Source organism: Sphaerodactylus townsendi, linkage group LG12, assembly GCF_021028975.2.
Source record: "Sphaerodactylus townsendi isolate TG3544 linkage group LG12, MPM_Stown_v2.3, whole genome shotgun sequence".
In the NCBI taxonomy this organism is placed as follows: domain Eukaryota; kingdom Metazoa; phylum Chordata; class Lepidosauria; order Squamata; family Sphaerodactylidae; genus Sphaerodactylus; species Sphaerodactylus townsendi.
This window is the reverse complement of record NC_059436.1, coordinates 50,267,521-50,288,932: the sequence shown is the minus strand read 5'-3', so window position 1 is coordinate 50,288,932 and position 21,412 is coordinate 50,267,521. Positions and strand designations below refer to the sequence as shown.

The following is a 21,412-nucleotide window of genomic DNA, read 5'->3' as shown; positions in this document are numbered from 1 at the left end:
GAGTGTCACCTAATGATACCCTGAAATTGTGGTACTGCTAGCCTAAAAATGCGCCCCCTGGTGGCTGACAAAGTAAAAACCCTAAAATATTTTTAAAATACACCTCACTCGTGTATAAGTCGAGGGGGGCTTTTTCAGCACAAAAAATGTGCTGAAAAACTCGACTTATACATGAGCATATACGGTAAGTTTGGGTCTAGTGCAGTCACATACAAAAAGTGGGGCAGGTGTGTCTGGTTTAAGAGGCTTCTTTAAGGTGAGTCAGACCAATTTCTCTAGTTCTCTTGGAGTTTCCTTGAGCCTCTAGGTGAGGACTTAATTCTGATCTCCTTGAAGCCTTCTTCAACTATGCTGGATCAATTTTCAATGTGTATTTCCCCCTCTCCCGACCACTTGAGCTAAGACAACTTGTGAAGCAAAACTGCAGCAAAACAACGTTCCTCCCAGAAAGCTCACAGTCCCGTCAAAACAGATGGAAGAAAAAAAGATTGCCACTTGATGTAAATAAAGGAAGTAAATAAGGAAGGGGCATGCTTGCTGAAGTCACTCTTTCTGTTATGGGTGTAATGTAATGCGTGAAGGGGATGGAGCGGGTAGATATGAAATACTGGGGAAAGGGACTTAAAGGCAAACTCTATGCTGGGGACAATTAGGAAAGGAATTGAGAATAAAACTGCAAAGATTGTCATGCCCTTATATAAAGCAGTGGTGCGACCGCACTTGAAGTACTGTGCTCAGTTCTGGTCGCCACATCTCAAAAAGGATATTGAAGAGATAGAAAAAGTGCAGAGAAGGGCAACGAGGATGATTGAGGGACTGGAGCACCTTTCTTATGAGGAGAGGCTGCAGCGTTTGGAACTCTTTAGTTTGGAGAGGAGACATCTGAGGGGGGATATGATTGAAGTCTATAAAATTATGCATGGGGTAGAAAATGTTAACAGAGAGAAATTTTTCTCTCTTTCTCACAATACTAGAACCAGGGGGCATCCATTGAAAATGCTGGGGGGAAGAATTAGGACTAATAAAAGGAAACACTTCTTCATGCAACGTGTGATTGGTGTTTGGAATATGCTGCCACAGGAGGTGGTGATGGCCACTAACCTGGATAGCTTGAAAAGGGGCTTGGACAGATTTATGGAGAAGAAGTCGATCTATGGCTACCAATCTTGATCCTCTTTGATCTGAGATTGCAAATGCCTTAACAGTCCAGGTGCTCGGGAGCAACAGCCGCAGAAGGCCGTTGCTTTCACATCCTGCATGTGAGCTCCCAAAGGCACCTGGTGGGCCACTGCAAGTAGCAGAGAGCTGGACTAGATGGACTCTGGTCTGATCCAGCTGGCTTGTTCTTATGTTCTTATTAAAGGAAGAAAGCAAATTACTGGACTGCTAGGTGAGGGAAACAACCCGGAAGAAATAAAAGCAGGACAGGGGGAAGGGGACAAAGGGAGCCACGAATGATGTTTGGAAGAAGGACTTGCTTTCATCTCAGAACCTTACCCAACTGACTGCTGAGCAGCTCAGACAAATTAGCTTCCAACTCCTGGATGCGAGTGACATTCAGATCTTTCTCTTCCGTCAAAGTATGGACCTGCACCACAAGAAAGGAGATAGAATCCCATTCTGTGATCCTTGCTGTTCAGGACAAATGATTAGCAACTTACTTGAAAAGTGGCTGCTGCCCTTACCTGCTCAGACAGCAGCTGTACCCTCTGCTGCCATATTTCCCCTTCCTCCTTCAGCTTGTGGGCGTACCGATCCCGTTCAGCCTGGAGTTGCTGGAGAGACTCCGAAAGCTGCTCGGCGTGTTAAAAGGAAAAAAGACAAGAGTGTGAAGTCAAATAATACATAAAGCAGCCCATGCAACAATAGCCTTGGGCTGGAAAGAAAAGAAAAAAGGGACATTACAGAAATGGCTATATCTGGGAACAAGTGACACTTGATATTTTCGATATATTAACAAAAAATAAGAGGTGGCAAGATAAACAGAATGAAATTTTGAAGATATGGATAATATACGTGGACTGGATGAAAGAAGCTCGAGTCAATGGCTACCAATCTTGATCCTCTTTGATCTGAGATCGCAAATGCCTTAACAGTCCAGGTGCTCGGGAGCAAAAGCTGCAGAAGGCCATTGGTTTCACATCCTGCATGTGAGCTCCCAAAGGCACCTGGTGGGCCACTGTGAGCAGCAGAGTGCTGGACTAGATGGACTCTGGTCTGATCCAGCAGGCTAGTTCTTATGTTCTTAAGGCCATTGCTTTCACATCCTGCATGTGAGCTCCCAAAGGCACCTGGTGGGCCACTGTGAGCAGCAGAGTGCTGGACTAGATGGACTCTGGTCTGATCCAGCAGGCTAGTTCTTATGTTCTTAATGAAGAAATATGGGAGAAGAGGCTACAGAGAATGAACTTACTGCTGTTTGTGTGACAAAACTATGAGGAAGATGGAATGAGGGGAGGGAGAAAAGGGGGAAAATGTATTGTTTGAAAATGCACGAAGGAGGAAATTATTATAAACTGTAAAATTCAAATGATACAATAAAAATTTTTTTAAATAGTCAAACAATACAGAGGAAATTGTAATTAAGGCTGTGGTGCCAGGCCCATCACAAACAGCTGGATACGTGGGGCTCTTTCAGTATCGTTTTTTGGCTCTTACCTGTGCCATTTGTGCTTCTAAGTTTGCTCTCTCCTCCAGCGCCATTTGCAACTGCTGAGTGGCATCCGGGATCCCCGGCTGACTTGCGAACTAGCAAGGGAATGAAACAAATGGTTATGGAAAGCACGTGTTCCCATCTTCAATCCTTCTCTCCCAGATTCGGCGGCCCACAAGAGGATTCCCCGTAGTTCTACTAGCTCAGAATTGCAAAGACATTATTGATATGGATGGTTTGCCCAGGAGAGAGCGGGGTGTGTGTGGGGTGGGTGTGTAATCTAAGAGCAAAGGATCTGTGAACTGGCCATGCTGGCAGGGGCTGATGGGATTTGTAGTCCATGAACATCTGGAGAGCCGCAGGTTGCAGACCCCTGTGCTAGCTCATATAAAACTATGTTGATTATCTTAGCTTTCATTTATTTTTACTCCAAGTTTCCATCCCACAAGGCTTCAGAGGAAAATCTAGGAAACATTATAGGCCAGTGATGGCGAACCTATGGGACGGGTGCCAGAGGTGGCACTCAGAGTCCTCTCTGTGGGCACGCACACCCAGAGTTCATCATGTGGGGGGGGGCAGAAAATCACCCCCCCCACACACATCTAGGCTGTCCTGGGCACAATCCTTTACCTGGGAGTAAGCTTGGTTGCTGGCAATGGGGCTTGCTTTTGAGTAAACCCTCCTAGGGTCGTGATTCACCCATTCGAAGTGTGGCACGGTTGCTTCACCAAGCTTACTCCTGAGTAATGGGCACCTCAAAGCCAACCGTATTGTCTAAACTAAAACCTCAGTATTCAGATTAAATTGCCGTGTTGGCACTTTGCAATAAATAAGTGAGTTTGGGGCTGAAATTTGGGCACTCGGTCTCGAAAAGGTTCACCATTACTGTTACAGGCAGTGTATGAACAGTACATGACCAGAAGAGGCTTTCATCGGTCTTGGACTGCAACTTCCAACCCCCCACCCCCCACACATCTCTTTGTATCCTTCTCCTAAGGCTGCTTATTCCCCCCACCCTTCTCCATTTCCACTTACCGCTCATCTAAATCTAAATCCCTGAAACCTTTCTTCCAAAAAGACAGTACTTGCTGCCCAACTAGCAGAACCTTAGGCACAAAATTATGTTTTAAAAGATAAAAGCTTTGCTAGGGGAAAACTAAAACTTATGAGGTGCCAAGTACACAGAGCTGCGTCTTAGGTGATCAGAAGTACCAATTACCAATGAAGCGCAAAGTTGATTTGGCTGCTTCCCTCTCAAATCCGAAAACATAACACAAAGATGTCAAAATTCCTATGACAAAGTAATTACAGTACAGACTTCCCTCCCATTATCAGAGCTTGCCAAATTCAGCAGCTCCTCTTTTGAGGAACATTGTGAGCCAAGCTGCACATTTCATGGAAGATCCACGATAGGACCTGCTGTCTGTTTTTTTTAACTTGACCTTTCAAAATGTAACACAACGTGTAGCTTAACACATTTCATACTCCCAACCACACAAAGAAACGAAGAGGAATTATAATGACTCATACAAGTCTTAAACGCTTTCTCTTTTACCTTATTCCAAGATATTATAAATGCCCAAATCTCCATTTGTCTAAACACAAGAAATTATTCATCTGGGCCCTTTGTTCAGATGTCAGTTTAGTTAATGATGCAATATTCCACACCTGGTGTAACCAGTCACTTTTGGAAGGAGAGTCTAACAATTTTTTAAAAAATGTTGCTACTATTGCCAATTTAGCAGAGCTAAGTAAGCTCAAAATCCGTTTCACACCCCATAAGGGCAACAAGCCCTTTTAAACTGCGTAACAGAATAACTTTTTGAACAAGATATATCTTTGAACCTGACCCCCCCTCCCTCAAATGTAGAAAATCTACCATCTGTTGCTGTTTTAACATTAAAAAGCAGCCAAAGGAGAGCCCCAATTTGGTTGAAATCAGCAGCTTTAGCCCTTTACCAGCCTCACCTGCCGTTAGCACAACAGGGGAACCTTGAGACATAGGCCCCTTCCGCACACGCAAAAAAATGCGTTTTCAAACCACTTTCACAACTGTTTGCAAGTGGATTTTGCTATTCCGCACAGTTTCAAAGAGCACCGAAAGCAGTTTGAAAGCGCATTATTCTGCATGTGCGGAATGAGCCATAGTCTTTATTCCCCTACCATGCTTAACAGCTATGGAGGGAAATTCCTACCTGTGCATGGGGCAAGGGAGGGGCCCTGATTGCAGGTTTCTCGTGGGATATGTTGCTTTGGCTGTACGAAAGAGCATCGTGCAGCCAACAGTCACACCTCCCTCCTCCCACAGTTGCAGCTGAGCTACAGAGCAAGTAACTTCACCTGTTGAATCATCAGTTCTGCCATTTCCAGTTTCTTGTGCAGATCGTCCACATCCAGCTTCATGGACGAGTTCTCCGAAATCAGCACCCGCAGCTTCTCAGACAGTTCGGAATTCTGCTGCTTTAGTTCTTCACTGCTTTTGCTAGAAACACACCCAAACTGTTAAAGACCACCAAAACAGCCACTATTTGTAAGAGTCTGGGGCTCTGTCACTAGGCTGGTTCTTGGGCTCCGTCACCAGACACAGTAGACTTCAGCACTTTCAGATCCAGGATCCAAACCACAGCATGGAAACCAGGACACATAGTTTTTCCTTGCCTAAGGTAGGCAGATGCAAGGGAGCAGAACTGCTGCCTTTTTATGCTTTTACAGAACAAGGGACTTTGGCTATTTCAGCTTTCCCACAGAGGGGTGGATAAAACTGGTGGAAAGTGCTATCAAGTCACAGCCGATTTACGGAAACCCCATAGAGCAGGGGTCTGCAACCTGCGGCTCTCCAGATGTTCATGGACTACAATTCCCATCAGCCCCATGCCAGCAATTGGCCATGCTGGCAGGGGCTGATGGGATTTGTAGTCCATGAACATCTGGAGCGCCGTAGGTTGCAGACCCCTGCCATAGAGTTTTCAAGGCAAGACGTGAACAGAGGTAGCTTGCCATCGTCTGCCTCTGCATAGCGACCGTGGTACTCCTTGTTGGTCTCCATCTAAGTAGCCACTGCTTTCGCTATAACTTCTTTGTTACATGAGGGAGGAACAGGGTCAAATGATACATTTCGATCATACCGTGTTTCCCCGAAAATAAGACAGTGTCTTATATTAATTTTTGCTCCCAAAGATGTGCTATGTCTTATTTTCAGGGGATGTCTTATTTTTCTGTGTTCTGTTCGTCAGACATGCTTCCAAACAAAAACTTTGCTATGTCTTACTTTCGGGGGATGCCTTATATTTCGCACTTCAGCAAAACCTCTACTACGTCTTATTTTCAGGGGATGTCTTATATTCAGGGACAGGGTAGTAAAGGAAAGAAGGCGGCAACTTGGGAAAACATCACGCGTTCCATTTATGCAAGAAGAAAACTCGTGAACATCGCAGCGCAACAGCAATACTAGCGCATCTCACCTCTGCTTGTAGACTTCCAGCTTTAGGCTGTCTCGTTCTTTTGCCAGCTCTTTATTATGCTACCAATGAAAAGATAAGAACAAATCAAAACACGGAGATCAGGACTCCGGGTGTTTATATGATACTTATTTGTTTCATTTATACCCTGCCTTTCTTCTACAAAACTCAAAACAGCCTTTATGGGATCCCCAGGAGGATGCCTTTGCAGTCACTGTCATGATCAGTCCCTGTTTGATCCTGGCGTGTTTACGGCTCCTGCCCGGGATGTGGAAACCTGTCTTTCCCCCTCCCCCACCCCCAACTATGCTTCTGTTTTTCCGCTTTGATCCTTCTCAGGCTCTTTCTCAGCTTGTTAGACACCTGCTGTTGTAGCTCTCTCAGTAGCAGGAAATGTAAATTGTTTCGACCCTGGTGGGTGGGAAGGTGGTTTCTTCTTCCAGCAGGCTGTGGGGCTAGGGGGGTGCCATCCACCTTTGGGAACAGGTATGCTGGGGTGGGGTGACATGACATAGGGGGAGATATGGTATATAACAGCTGCAATACTGCCCTGGCTCTGCTCAGTTCTGGCAATAGAAGTCTAAATGCTTATTCCTGGTGCTGTTTCATAATAAAGAAATCAACTGAATACAGAGTCTCGTTACTGAATAGTCCAGGGGCACGGCAGTCACTGGCATGAACCAGACCTGCTTAGTGTATTGTCGAAGGCTTTCACAGCCTGATTCAACTGATTGTTGTGGGTTTTCCGGGCTGCGTGGCCATAGTCTGGTAGATCTTGTTCCTAACGTTTCACCTGCACCTGTGGCTGGCATCTTCAGAGGCATATCACAGAGAGAAGTCTGTTACACCTCTGAAGATGCCAGCCACAGGTGCAGGTGAAACGTTAGGAACAAGATCTACCAGACCACGGCCACACAGCCCGGAAAACCCACAACAACCAGACCTGCTTAGCTTTTAACAGCGCACAGCATAATTGGAAGGGCTACATAAACTCCATTTAAAGTATCTTAGGCAGGGAAAGGCTCGGCTCTGCCAAAAACCCTGGAGATCCATTGCCAATACACAGCATCCGACATCAGTAAAGCTGATGTTTTAGATAGGATTCCCCTGCCCAGTTTATGGCGGATATGTTTATCACGTACTGGTTGTGTAAAACCAGCTTGAGCGCTCTTTAACCCAGCTTTGCTTCTAAAATGGTTAGCTGGTACTTTTACTACGAGCACTTGTTTTATCTGTATTTATGATTTATGTGCAAGATACCTTAGGACTTAGGTGCTTGCTTTTCAGGAGGAAAAGTGCTGGTGGACATATTTTAATTAAATCAAAGGAAGCCCACCTGACACAGAGTGTAATAACTGCTATAAAGCATGGTAAAACATCTGTCTCCTTACTGGCTTTCAACTTCTTTGTAATTAGATGTAGAAGCTGCTAATTTACGCAGAGGCTCATTTGAAACAGCCTTATAAGAAGCCTTGTCGTTAGTCTGTTCAATTCAGTACTGACTATGCTGATGACTGGCAACTCTGCCATTGACCCAGGGGTCTGCAACCTGAGGCTCTCCAGATGTTCATGGACTACAAATCCCATCAGCACTTGCCAGCATGGGATCTGTTAGTAGGACGCCATCTTCTTTTTGGGGATCTGTTAGTAGGACGCCATCTATTTATATTTGACTGAACGCTGCTTTTAATGGGGTAGTTTTAATACATATAGAGCCACTGTTTAATACTTATTTATTCCAATTTGATATTACTGATTTTACTGTGTGCTCTACTTCTATGTTTTGTTCACCGCCCTGAGCCCTTCGGATATGTCACCGAGGGCAGTCTTTTCTCAACAGCACCACCAATTCTCCAACTGTAGGGACAAAACAGATCTCCCTGGGATTTCAGACCTGACTAGGCCAAGTAACTAAAGCCAAGACTCAGAAGAGTTTGGCTCCATCTACACAGAATGACTCTTTAGTCAGCACCACTCATTAGACATGAGTCTGAGCTGAAGACAGCAAGATGGACTTTGCCAAAATAAGTCTTTGACTGAAAATGTTGCCTTTGTCCTCTGGCAGAGAACAAGAACAGATTTGGCAAGGGAAACAAAGCAAGGTGCCGGATCTGTGAAGCTGAACAAACCAATGAAATATAAGACAGACATAAACAGATCTACTGGAAGGACAAAAAAGATGGTTTGAAAAAACAGTTCCCCGTTCGACCTCCAAAAGAAGAAAGCATCAAGTGTGAGACAGAGAGAAGACAAAATAACAAAAAGTAAATATCGAATGTTCTTACTTTCTCTGACTGCTTCTGTTGGGTAGAGATGGAGGAAAGAGTGTGCTCCAGCTCAGATATCCTCTGCCGGGAGGACTGCAACCGAGAAGCCAGGTCCTCAACTTCTCCTGCACAAATGAAAACAACATGGGAACGAAATTGAAGCAAGTGGGCTAGCAGAGTCTGACCACCAATTCACTTTCAAATTTAAACTTTTCCTGGTCTTAGCAACACTTGACTTGGCCTATGGTGACTGCCACTACGTGGCTGTGCAAATACCACAAAGTGACAGCATTACAATGTTATTGTAGTAGTAGTAGTAGTAGTAGTAGTAGTAGTAGTAGTAGTAGTAGTAGTAGAGGAGGAGGAGGAGGAGGAGGAGGAGGAGGAGGAGGAGTTGGATTTATATCCCCCTTTCTCTCCTGCAGGGTGACTCAAAGGGGCTTACAAACTCCTTCCCCTTCCCCCTCCCCCAACAAATACCCTGTGAGGTAGGTGGGGTTGAGAGCACTCAGAAGAACTGTGACTAGCCCATGATCACCCAGCTGGCATGTGTGGGAGTGCACAGGCTAATCTGAATTCCCCAAATAAGCCTCCACAGCTCAAGTGGCAGAGCGGGGAATCAAACCCGGTTCCTCCAGATTAGAGTACACCTGCTCTTAACCACTACACCACTGCTGATATTGGAAGTAGACACAGAGATACAGAGGGATAGGATCAGGGCATCAGGCAACCAGAGCTGGCAAAGGCTATGCTGTTGTCTCTAAGGTCTCAGCACAAAAGTATTGTTGTTGCAAACGAAGGAGACAGCAGTTGCCCATAGCATTCTACAGGCTTTTCTAAAACTGCAAAACATTACACTCGGATCGCTTCCAGCCTATGATTCTTCTTCACTGATTATGCAACAGCATTTTGCATTCTGTTGTGGACTTTACCCAAGTACAGGGGAGACTGGGTTATTTATTGTTTAAGTCGTTTCTTGGCTGCCTCTTCAGGAAACCAACCAAGGCAGCTTATAACAATTAAAAATACAACAATTACATTAATCAAAATACCCTTGGGGGAAAAAAATCTCAAAAAGCATAAAATATTCTGTAACATCAACCAACCACTAAAACTTCCATAAAAGTAACAAGCACATGTAAAGCAGCATCAGAAGGCATTAAAAACAGGATAAAATCCAAGCACTGGGACCAGTTCTGAAAGACACCTGAAGCACTATCCTGAAATATATTCCAAATCAAGAGTTGGATTTTTGAGAAATGTTATTATTTTTCATAATTAGCAAAAAGAGAAAAATACATATATCAATTATCAACTAAAATGGATCTCCACATTTGTAATACTTTATACTTAAAAGATTCTTGAACATTTTCTGGAAATTTTCCACAAAAATCATAAAGCATTTGATGAAATCTGTAATTTTAAAAGTTAACCGTTATGTATGGTGCATTTTAACTAACAGGAATATTAGTATAACAATTTTACTATTATTTCTAAGCTTCAACATCAAGCCTATCATTTTAACCTCTCGGTCAGTCTTTTTATCAATGATAAAAGAAAAAATAATATGCTTCTCTGTATTGTCGAAGGCTTTCGTGGGCGGATTCAATTGGTTGTTGTGGGTTTTCTGGGCTGTGTGGCCGTGGTCTGGTAGACCTTGTTCCTAACGTTTCGTCTGCATCTGTAGCTGGCATCCTCAGAGGTGTATGAGAGAGAAGTCTGTTACACACTGTGTCTAACATGCGAAATGTTAGGAACAAGATCTACCAGACCACAGCCACACAGCCCAGAAAACCTACCACAACCAATATACTTTTTGTTTTCAATAATAATATGCAAAATACAACTTCCATTTTTCTTGGAACAATTGATCTGGTCTTCTCCAAAGAGCTTCCAATGTCTAAGGCAGTGATTTCCAACCAGGGTTCCGTGGCACCCTGGGGTGCCATGAGCACGTCCCAGGGGTACCATGACAATGCTACCACCCACCCAACCCCACCAGAATCAAATGGGCTCAAAGGAGCAGCAGTGGCATGGGTGGTTAAGAGCTCGTGTATCTAATCTGGAGGAACCGGGTTTGATTCCCCGCTCTGCCACCTGAGCTGTGGAGGCATATCTGGGGAATTCAGAGTAGCCTGTACACTCCCACACACGGCAGCTGGGTGACCTTGGGCTAGTCACAGCTTCTCGGAGCTCTCTCAGCCGCACCTACCTCACAGGGTGTTTGTTGTGAGGGGGGGAAGGGCAAGGAGATTGTCAGCCCCTTTGAGTCTCCTGCAGGAGAGAAAGGGGGGATATAAATCTAAACTCTTCTTCTTCTTTAAACAACACTGAAAAACAGCATTGTTTTATTTGCCTAAATTCGGAGAGCTCCCTTTAAATCTACCCCCCAATCTACGCCGAATTTAGGCAAACAAACAATGTGGCTGTCAACGATGCTTTCCCTCCCCTCCCCTCCCCCTGCTTGCCACTCCCCCCACCTACAGGCCCAAAACGAGAAAAAACCCTTAAAAATGCAAAAGAAAATAATCAAACGAACCTCAAGGGTACCCTGAGATATGAAGAGCGAGTTCAAGGGTACCGTGATGTCGAAAAGGTTGGGAAACACTGGCCTAAGGCATGGGATAACTACACCCAAGCGCTGGACCAAGTGATGCTGAAGTGCAACTATGTTTTTTTTCATAAGCATAAGCATTTTATTGTCATTGTGCACGCACAACAAAATTTACAGCAGCATTCCTCGATGCACACAATTTCAGACTCATACCCCATCCTCACTTTCCCCTTCCTCCACCCATCCCTACACAGCCACAAACACATCAGCACGAAGCCACGGAGTTCAGCATAGCCACAGCTCTAGAGTAGAACCTGTCTCTAAGCCTCTTTGTCCTAGTTTTGATAGACCTGTATCGTTTGCCGGATGGTAACAGTTCAAAAAGAGAGTGTGCTGGATGAGACGGGTCTCTCAGAATATTTTGGGCTTTCTTTAGGCTTCGGGAATTATAGAGTTCTTCCAAGGTGGGGAGATGTTGCTGTATCCCTGAATACTGCTTCAGTGCACTGTAGTTCCTTGCATGAGCACAAACCTTAGCAAAAATATTTCCGGTCTAGCACAGCAGTACTATAGTTATTGCCTCCCATTATGATCAGATACTCAAAAGAGCTGCCTCCTTACCCGCTTTCTGCCGAGCGGCCTGTTGTGTGTGCGCAAGGGCTGTTTGTAGCTCAGACTTCTCTGATACCAGTATTCCTATCGTCTGGATGTGGACCTTTAAGGAGAGTAGAGAAAAACTGAACAAATGGGCCACTGCTGATTAGAATTTCTGCATCACAGGAGTTGCTGAAAGTTAATTAATGAAAGCTAGATGCCTCTTCTCAAAGGCAAGAATAGCCCACCTGTGACCCGAAGGAGCTAGGAAGAGGGAAGTGCTGATTATGCTACAGCGCTAAAGGAGACAGTCTGCCTACCTGTAACTGTTCTCGCAAGGCTGCTTGCTCCTTTGAGAATTTCTGCTCAAACCCCTTCTTTTCCTATTGAAATGCAAAGTATAGGCATCAACAAAACACATTGGATGGGCAGCCTGCCTCCCGCATGACATTTAATTCACACACACTGCAGATCTGATGCGTTCTCTGCCAGAAGCTCCTGAACACAAATCCTGGCAACTGCGGGTGATAAAGTTACAGCTCTTCCTGGATCGCCTCCTTGGCCTTCCTCTATTTCTGGGGCTGGCAGGGGCTCATGGGATTTGTAGTCAAAGCAATTCAAGGCAATGCCAGAAGATGAGTAGAAGCTGATGGCTGTTCTGTGCTCGCTCATTGTCTAAGTACCACTGCTTCGACACAGTTTGACTACGGTTTTAATCTGAAAATACAGCGGTCATTATTTGGGAGGCCTGCAAGCAGAGGTGGGATCCAACCAGTTCTCACCACTTCTCTAGAAGTGGCTACTAATTTTTTCTGAGTGCCGAGAAGGGGTTACTAAAGCAACCTCCCTGCCCAATAGGGACTGGAGGTGTGTGTGTGCGGCGCCGCCACAGTTTGAATCCCACCACCATCGGAACCTGTTATTAAAATTTTTGGATCCCACCACTGGCTGCAAGTCACACTGATCACTCCTTCTGTGCCTGTCTGGACAAATATCTGGTGCCTGTCTGGACTCCTCTACAATGAATAAGCTCCATACATACATAGGTGGGAGCACAGTTGGTCATGATGATGATACAGGCATTTATGGATGATGATCAATGGATGGTGAGTGGTAGTATTGTCCCGGGAAGGTCTCAATACTTTCAACTTACTAGTCTTCCTCAGCCACTATGGTCACAACCATTATAAACAAGAAACCATAAGGCATCTAGCTCCGAAGCACCTGGCTCAGGGGTCCATGAACATCTGGAGACCCCTGATCTAGCTAAACAAGACTGCAATCAAATAACAAACCACGTGCAAAAATGCATAGCGGAAGGTGAGCATCATCGTCATGACCAACTGTGCTTCCACCTATGTATGTACGGAGCTTATTCATTGAAGAGAAGTCCAGACAGGCACCAGATATTTGAGTTTCCGAGCTGCACCTGGGAACACGTGGCACCGGCCACAAAACTAGCTGCCTGAAAAGGGCAATCCACAAGGCAAGTTGAAGCGGTATGACTGCATCACAGAATCCACATCGCACAAAAGCAACAGCTCCCCGTACGGCTGCTGAGGATCGGTTCTAAAATTCTGCTCTGGTGGCAGAACAAACAACTGGCCAGCCTCATGGGGCTTTGACAAACATTTCATTATAGTCTGCTCTCCAGTGTTCAGCTGAGTCAGTCGCCCTTGCCCACCACACACTATAATTTCTGCTTGGTGATGAGAAGAACTACTTGGCAACACCAGCCTCCGGAACACAGCGTATTACCTGCTCCAGCTGATTCATGGCCTCTTGGTTCTGCTGTTTCTGCAGAAGGAAGTAAAATTAATACATCAGTACTAGTAGCACGGCATACAGGTTTCTCGACCGGCTTTCCTTGACTGGCTGGAGAGCATATAGGCCAGTGGTGGCAAACCTTTGGCACTCCAGATGTTATGGACTACAATTCCCATCAGCCCCTGCCAGCATGGTCAATTGGCCATGCTGGCAAGGGCTGATGGGAATTGTAGTCCATAACATCTGGAGTGCCAAAAGTTCGCCACCATGGATATAGGCTAATGCAGGGGTAGGGAACCTGCGGCTCTCCAGATGTTCAGGAACTACAATTCCCATCAGCCCCTACCAGCATGGCCAATTGGCCATGCTGATAGAGGCTGATGGGAATTGTAGTTCCTGAACATCTGGAGAGCCGCAGGTTCCCTACCCCTGGGCTAATGCAACCAGGCTTACAACTAAGATTTTGGAGATTTGGAAGTAAGGCAGTGATTCATTTGAGTCAAGCCATTCTGGATTCCTGACTTAGGGGCAACAAGAAATGGGTCTGGATCTGGGTACGATCTTGCACCAAGAGGAACACCAAAAGAATAAGAACATTCCTTATCCTTACGTTAAAAGCTGCCACTCATATTTACTGTCTGATGTAACATTTAAGATCCACTGCTGTTCACATGCAACTTGAATTGTGCAGGGTTGGCTGCCTGCAGAAGGAATCTGCGCAACTTGAAAGCTTGCTACTAAAGCCAACGCAACAGGTCTAGTGAGGAACCAAGCTCCAGAGCAGCACAGAACACTTTCAAAGGAAGACAGTTCTTCACAACTCGGAAGTCTAAGATTTCTACTCAACCAGCGGTCAGTTCACAAAAGGAGGCTATCAGACGTGGCTGCTCTCCTTGGGGCAGCAACAGCCCATTAACACGCCCTAGAAAGGGAAGCACAGTTTCTACAGGCCATATAACGCAAGGCTTGATCCTTCAATGTCTCAGGCAATAGCTGCCCAGCAGGCCCCCCAGGATGGGTTTCTGTACAGAGATGTAACACAGCAAGATGCCAGCTGAAACATACAGACAGACCACCAATAGGATTTGCTGACTAACAGTGAAAGTGCTTTTAATTTCGACAGAACAAAAAGAAACAAAAGCTAGCAAATAAACGAGAAGAACCACTTGAAAGCAGGCAGGATCGGGTCTCTAAAGGGCTGCATCTAAAAGGACAACGAGCACTCTGGGAAGGGAGATTTTATGTAAAGATAAGCTGGTAGCCACTGGATCAGCCGGAGCACCAACAGCGGCCTCTAAACTCTTCCCAAGTTCTACTTGAGGAAAGATGTTGTCTCCTCTCGTCTTCCATGAACATCTCCTGCAGTTGGCATCTCCCACGCTAACAACTACATCCCTGGACCCGGGGTGTTTTTGTTTTGGTTCCGGTAAGAAAAGGAAAACACGGAACTCCTTAGATTTAAGATTCAACTCCTGAGACTAGTGAGAAAAAGAGCAAATTGAACAGGCCTCTAAAAAGACAGGATAGATGTATTCCAAATAAATAAACCTGAGAAGGCAAAAATCAAAGGAAGACTAGACCAGGGGTCTGCAACCTGCGGCTCTCCAGATGTTCATGGACTACAATTCCCATCAGCCCCTGCCAGCATGGCCAAATTGGCCATGCTGGCAGGGGCTGAGGGGATGTGTAGTCCATGAACATCTGGAGAGCCTCAGGTTGCAGACCCCTGGACTAGACAATGGAAAATCTAGAAAGCCTTGTATCGAGAATCTTATTCAAAAACAGACACACAAAAAAGATTACATTCCTTTTCTTCATGAATGAATAGGAAAAATTATACAAAGCTGGAAAAATCTCAGGCACGTGGACACCTGATACAAACACTCAACTCCCATCATTGGCCTAAGTATATGCACTTCACATCTGGATCTGGGAATTTGTTATGTTTTCCCAACCCCAGCTAAAAGATGTACGTTTCTGTTGGTGGGAGCTTTTTGAGATTATCAGCCTTTCTACTCAGTAAAGCTCCCACACCTGAAGTTACATGAATCCCAACTTTCCATCTGCAGACTCCAACATACAAAGTGAAATTTCTGTGATAAAAAATCGTTGTTGGTTTTTTTAAAAAAATCCTCTTGGATACTTTTTTCAGCGGAGAATGTGGGTTTTCTTATTATAAGGGTGAATTCCGGTTGCTTGTAGGCAAACTGGGAGGCCTATTAGTAGGCAATGCTCAAATATAAGGCATTTGGGGACACAGGAAAAAAACAATACAGCAAAATCAAAGAGATGCCATGAAATGAACTGGGAGGAAATGAAATGAAGGGGGAAAGATGTCAAACAATGCGGGACCTTTTATTTTCTTTTTTTGCTAGCTGTATTAAAAGCAGCAAACAGAGTAGCAGCAGCAGCAGCAATCCATGCAAGCTACAAGGTAAGTGGGCTCGTTTACTGTGCCACGAATACTGAAAAGATGGACCAGATTGACCAGGATCCACCCGGCCTCACTTCGCTTGAGTCTCTGCTGAAACAGATCCAGCACCTCACAAGGAAGGAAAATTCAGCTTTATTCGGAAGTCGCTATGATTGTGCATCTGTCTTTGCTGCTGGTTTTAACATGGGCCCCTTCCGCACACGCAAAATAATGCGTTTTCAAACCACTTTCACAACTGTTTGCAAGTGGATTTTGCCATTCCGCACAGCTTCAAAGAGCACTGAAAGCAGTTTGAAAGTGCATTATTCTGCATGTGCGGAATGAGCCATGGTGTGGTACCACTTTTATCAGTACTCTCATTATATACAAGGGGAAAGGGGCACGTAACGCCCTCTCCCCCATCCTCAAAAAAACTTTACCAACTCCGCCTTTAACAACTGAATTACCTGGTGGACTCAGTCTGTTCTCTGTTAACATTTGCTTCTAGCATGCTTCTCGTAGCCCACCCTCTCCAATTGCGGATGGGCGTATTCTTGGCTATCAAGGCACTCTGTACTTTTGCTTTGATTCCCATCCATCTATGGGGGCATGCAGATTCAGAAATATCTACCTTCTCCCATCCTCTACAAATTTAGCTGTTGAAATGTGAAAGAGATCATGCACCCTTCCGAGGATTACCCAAGGCCTTCCATCCAAGTGAACACCTGAAACCCGAAAAATCAGCAAACACAGACTTGGTGTTTCTGTCAACCCTTTTGCAAGCAGCACCTTTCCTTGTGGCACTGTGAAAGAACCCAGGCCCTTGCAGACACCCAGAGAGCACAGAGGAGCAGCAAGGCAAGGCAAGGCCAAACAGATTGGTCTAGTCATTTCTTACCAATTCCTCTATCTTTGTACTGAGTTGTTTGTTTGTTAGATTGCTGGAGTCTAGGGCTACTGCCAGCTCCTGGTAACGGGTCTGATGGGCACATGCAGACAGCAGGAAGAAGAGGAGGAAGGGAGTGTCAGAGGGGAGAAAAGGCAAATCATTAACAAAAGGATAGGAAATAATCAATATCACCGTTGAGCACTTCTGCGTTGTCCCTTTCCAACCCCAAAAAAGTCTCCAAAATGGAACAAGGAAAGCTTAATCCCCATTCAAAGACCACTTGGAACTATCTGGTGATCATGCAAGAGCCTTTCCTTTAACCCTGACTTGATGCCCCCGGCCCTTTAAAAAGGGTTCGTGAGGCAGCATCTGGTCAACTCCTGCTGAACACGTCCACAGCAGGTAAAGTGCTCACTGACAAAAGAGCCAAGGCTGCATCCTTACCGCCATCTCCTTCATATCCGTGGAAGACGTGGAACTTTCCCCATTCACATAGGATGTAGGCTGCAAAAGAGTAGGTATTTGTCATCCTACCAAGTAACTGGGTGCATACAATATAACCCGTGGTGGCGAACCTATGGCACTCCAGATGTTCATGGACTACAATTCCCATCAGCCCCTGCCAGCATGGCCAATTGGGAATTGTAGCATGTCCATGGGAATTGTAGTCCATGAACATCTGGAGTGCCATAGGTTCGCCACCACGGCAATATGTACTGTATGTACATGCCAACATTGTATCCAACCTGACCTGTAGCAGGTGCAGAGGGGGAGAGAATAGTCTTTCTCCTGGAATGCTGCCCTGTCAGACCTGGCAGAACAGTGCCCTGAAACTCCATCTTGGGGCTGTGTCTGAACTTGTGGGCAAGAATGCCTAAATGACCCCCCCCACACACACACACACACACCCCTCATGCGTGGCACATACGCAGGAAACAGCATTTGAATATGAACAACAGCACACCTGGGCGAAACCAGTTCTCTTTTGTCTATATTTCTTAATATTTCCTCTGAGTCGTCATCCTTGTGACCATTTAAACTGCAACACCCATTAAGAGTCATTATTGTCCAACAGCCAGCAAAACCCATCGAGGCAATGGGTCAGCCACCAGGTCAATGGTCTGACACTCTATTACCTCACCTTGGAACAGCAGGAGAAATCCTTTGTTAAAGGATTTCCCCTGCCCCAAGACATGTTTTTCCCTATAAAAGCCCACCCCAGACCCCAGTCAGGTGTTCAATATTATCACACCACCATGGTGCTTGATAATATTGTTCCAACAGTGCCTAGCCATTAGGTCTCTTGTCTCCTGGACATTCCCTACAAGACTGGTAAATATAATCTTTGATGCCCCATCCCTTCTCTCTACATATCCAAAACCTGTCTTTCACCTCTAAATTACAACCTAGGAAACCTTGTATGTGTGTGTTTTTACCCCCAGTAAGTGAGTGAGATTTTGTTTTATTCCATTTCTTATTATCTTAATAAAATCCTTTTAAAAAGAAATTTATTTTCTCTGCTGGTTTCTTATAGTGAGCTGAAACCCGTAAACACAGTCAATATATCGATCAAAGTTACCCAACGCTCCTTAAGCCACGCTAGGCGACCTTGCGCTCTGTAGCTAATTTCCCCAACCAAAGAGGGTCGTTGCGTCTCACCATTTTGGGTAACAACATGAATTTCAAAGAGGCCGTCCCTTCACAGCAAGATGGCGTTCCTTCAGAATCAGAGAAACACGAAGCTAAAATACATCTGAAGGTCATTTGCTGACACAGGGCCCTTTAGGACACAGCTGTTTCATTTACATTTTTTTTTCTTCCTCTCGTCTGCGAGAGAGCAAAGAGGACTGAGAAGCGTCATGCCACAAGCATCAGTAAGTCCAGCACAATTATTCCATGCCACACAGAAAGACCCTTAGAACTGTTTGCTACAGGGGAAGACTCTAAATGCAACGATCAGGCTGCGTGGAGACGAAAGATGTTCACTCACACAGACTGAGCTGAAACAGAAAAACTGACAATTAAATAGACTGTCAAAAATCTCCCTCATATTTTAGATCAGCCATTCTCAACCAGGGTTCCCTGGTACCCTGGGGTGCCGTGAGCATGCCCCAGGGGTACCGCGGCAACACTACTGCCCCCCTCCCTCATTTTTGTGGTGTCTCCCACCAGCGCCAGCAAGGACATGGAGCTGGCCCATGGGGCAGGGCCTGTCACAAGGTCAGCAGCCACCCCCACCCCCAGTGCTTCACCCTGGGAGGGGAAGGTGGGGGGTGTGGCAAGCAGGGGCAATGGGAAGGGAAGGTGGGGGGTGGCGGCAGGGGTACCGTGAGATATGAAGAGTGAGGTCAAGGATACCCTGACCTCGAAAAGGTTGGGAAACACTGTTTTAGATTATCCACTTTATGCAGAGGAACAAATTTACTGTGATGATAATCCCAGGAGATCTTGCCTCAGATTCTGATAAACTGATATACTTATAGTCTTCTACTGACCCTTCTGTGTCCTACAGAATAGTTCTCTTTGCACTAGCAGCAAGGAAAATTAGAGCCAGAGAGTCTATAAAGAAAACATCTACTCTGAGTGGTTGAAAATGTTTTATTAATGAAAGATGATGCGAGAGTCAACATATGTTACAATGTTAAATCTTGTTCGCTTGTATTTTTCTTCCTACTTTTCTATATTGTGAAGGCCTTTGGCCAAACACAATAAAGTTTTACTACTACTACAAACACAACCTCCCAGTGTGACCTTAGCCTTTAAGGCACCACAGGACACTTCGTGATTTTTCTGCAACTGATTGGGATGTGAGCTTCTAAGCCAGGGGTGGCCAACCTATGGCACTCCAAATGCTCATGGACTAAAATTCCCATCAGCCCCTGCCAGCATGAACAATTGGCCATGCTGGCAGGGGTTGATGGGAATTGCAGTCCATGAACATCTGGAGTGCCATAGGTTGGCCATCCCTGTTCTAAGCAGAAAGAGGAAGAATTTGGCACATACAAGCACTCACTGCAACAGTGCATTTGATGAGTTACCAATAGTATCTCTGGAGTACAGCTCTAGCCCATTCACATGTTTTTCCCACTGATCGCATGATAAACTCCAAAGCAATAGCTTCTGGTTTCCAGCATTTACACATCTGGCACCAAACTCCTCAGGGATCATAGAAAATTCCTGAGCCAGCTACTCAGCCCCCACTAGGTTGTAAGAATAATTAAATAGGACAAACCAGTAGAATTTGGCTGTTACCTGATTGACCATGCCATTAAGCTGCTCAGAAAGCTGGCGGAGACTTTCTGTCAAGGAGAGGGACCTTGAAAAGGAGCAAGATGTGTATCTTTAATAAGAGAATCTGGTGATACAATCCTTACTTTTATCTGTAGCATTCATTGACCTTTCCTTGGCCTTTGACTCTATAGAGATATACTTTGGTCTAAATTGGAAAAATCAAATATGGATAAGAGAATGATCATAATCTTGAAAGAACTACACTCAAATAAAACTACCAGAATAAGGTTTGGAAATAAGAACTTGTTAACAGACAAAATCCCTTAGAGAAAGGAGTTAAACGGGGTTGCCTATTGACTTCATTTCTGTACAACTTCTATGTCGACTGTGTATCGGGCCTAAAATCTACAGAATTTTTTCCTCCATAGCATGAAGGGAGAAAGATTCCCCCTCCTATTTTACGCAGATGATATAGCTGCCCTCTCTTTCACCAAAATAGGGATTAAAAGGATGCTAAACCAATTGGTGACATATCATAAAAACAACAAACTAAATATAAATGACAACAAAACAAAGATAGTGGTCTTTCGAAGGAGAACAAAGACACTTAAATAGCAGATTACTGGACAACAAGTTAAACAACTTGGAACCTATAAATACTTAGGTATAGTTTTCTACACTTCCCTATCCTGGAGTATACAAATAAAAGAAAAAATTTCAATAGCAACTCGTTCTAAACTCATTATTAAAATTTTTCTTCACTAAAGGGGGTCAATTATACCCCCCAGTCCTAAAAATGTTTCAAGGAAAAACAATTGCTGAAGTTCTTTATGGAGCTGAAATCTCACAAGGTCTCCCAGGCTCCACACCAGCCTGTTTGCTCCACTTAGAAACTGGTGTTCCAGCAATAAAAACAAGAATTCATCTTAGGCTGCTCTTACACTATAAAAGATTAACAGGTCTATCTCAGGAACATCTAGCCAGTCTCTGTTTAGGTTACAGGAATCAAACTAATATGCGGGAACAACAATCACATACACTATTAAATCTCTATGAGATATCCCCACTAGATTGTATCAAGGACTGGACAGTTAGTAAAATACAAGAAACTATTTTTTAAAAATGCCCATATGGATTAAGAAAGTGCCACAACTTCAAATTTTGCTCCCTGGTTTTTCAGGATAAAGAAACACAAATGTCTGGCCCACTATCGCTATAATTTCACAAATGCAAATCTAAGAAAGGCTTTTTACTAGCCCTAGATTTCAATCCTTTCCCTCTAACTATTTAAATAGAAGATACGCAGATAAGCCAATCGACCAACGTATTTGTATTTGTGGTTCTGGCCAGATAGAGGATGCTCTGCATTATGTAATATCTTGCCCTCCATACTTCCATATCAGAAATAAATATCTTACAAACATATTAGATAAACTGAAAGATATTGAGGAAAATAAATTGTGTTTTCCTGTGGCCGATGCTTTTACAGAAATCACTCAGGAAGTGGCCTCTTTTATTGTTCTTATCGATTAAGTTTAAAAGGAAGGAGAGCAATTGTGTTAGTGTATAGTCATAATCATAAGATG

General features: G+C 44.6%; 1 protein-coding gene across 4 annotated transcripts in view; it reads right to left on the bottom strand.

Annotated features, from left to right (window-relative positions):
- Positions 1–21,412, bottom strand: part of GOLGA2 (golgin A2) — a 59,972-nt gene that overhangs the window by 25,541 nt on the left and 13,019 nt on the right. For 3 of the 4 annotated variants that reach the window (XM_048512760.1, XM_048512764.1, XM_048512762.1), the window contains 12 exons: positions 19,848–19,911; positions 17,040–17,099; positions 16,605–16,685; positions 13,285–13,323; positions 11,847–11,909; positions 11,554–11,647; positions 8,397–8,503; positions 6,115–6,173; positions 4,994–5,135; positions 2,659–2,748; positions 1,686–1,793; positions 1,498–1,588 (listed from right to left, as the gene is read on the bottom strand). In XM_048512760.1, the coding sequence (XP_048368717.1) occupies positions 1,498–1,588; positions 1,686–1,793; positions 2,659–2,748; positions 4,994–5,135; positions 6,115–6,173; positions 8,397–8,503; positions 11,554–11,647; positions 11,847–11,909; positions 13,285–13,323; positions 16,605–16,685; positions 17,040–17,099; positions 19,848–19,911 (998 nt within the window). The remainder of the gene's footprint in view (positions 1–1,497; positions 1,589–1,685; positions 1,794–2,658; positions 2,749–4,993; positions 5,136–6,114; positions 6,174–8,396; positions 8,504–11,553; positions 11,648–11,846; positions 11,910–13,284; positions 13,324–16,604; positions 16,686–17,039; positions 17,100–19,847; positions 19,912–21,412) is intronic. The other variant, XM_048512761.1, reaches the window with a different exon arrangement.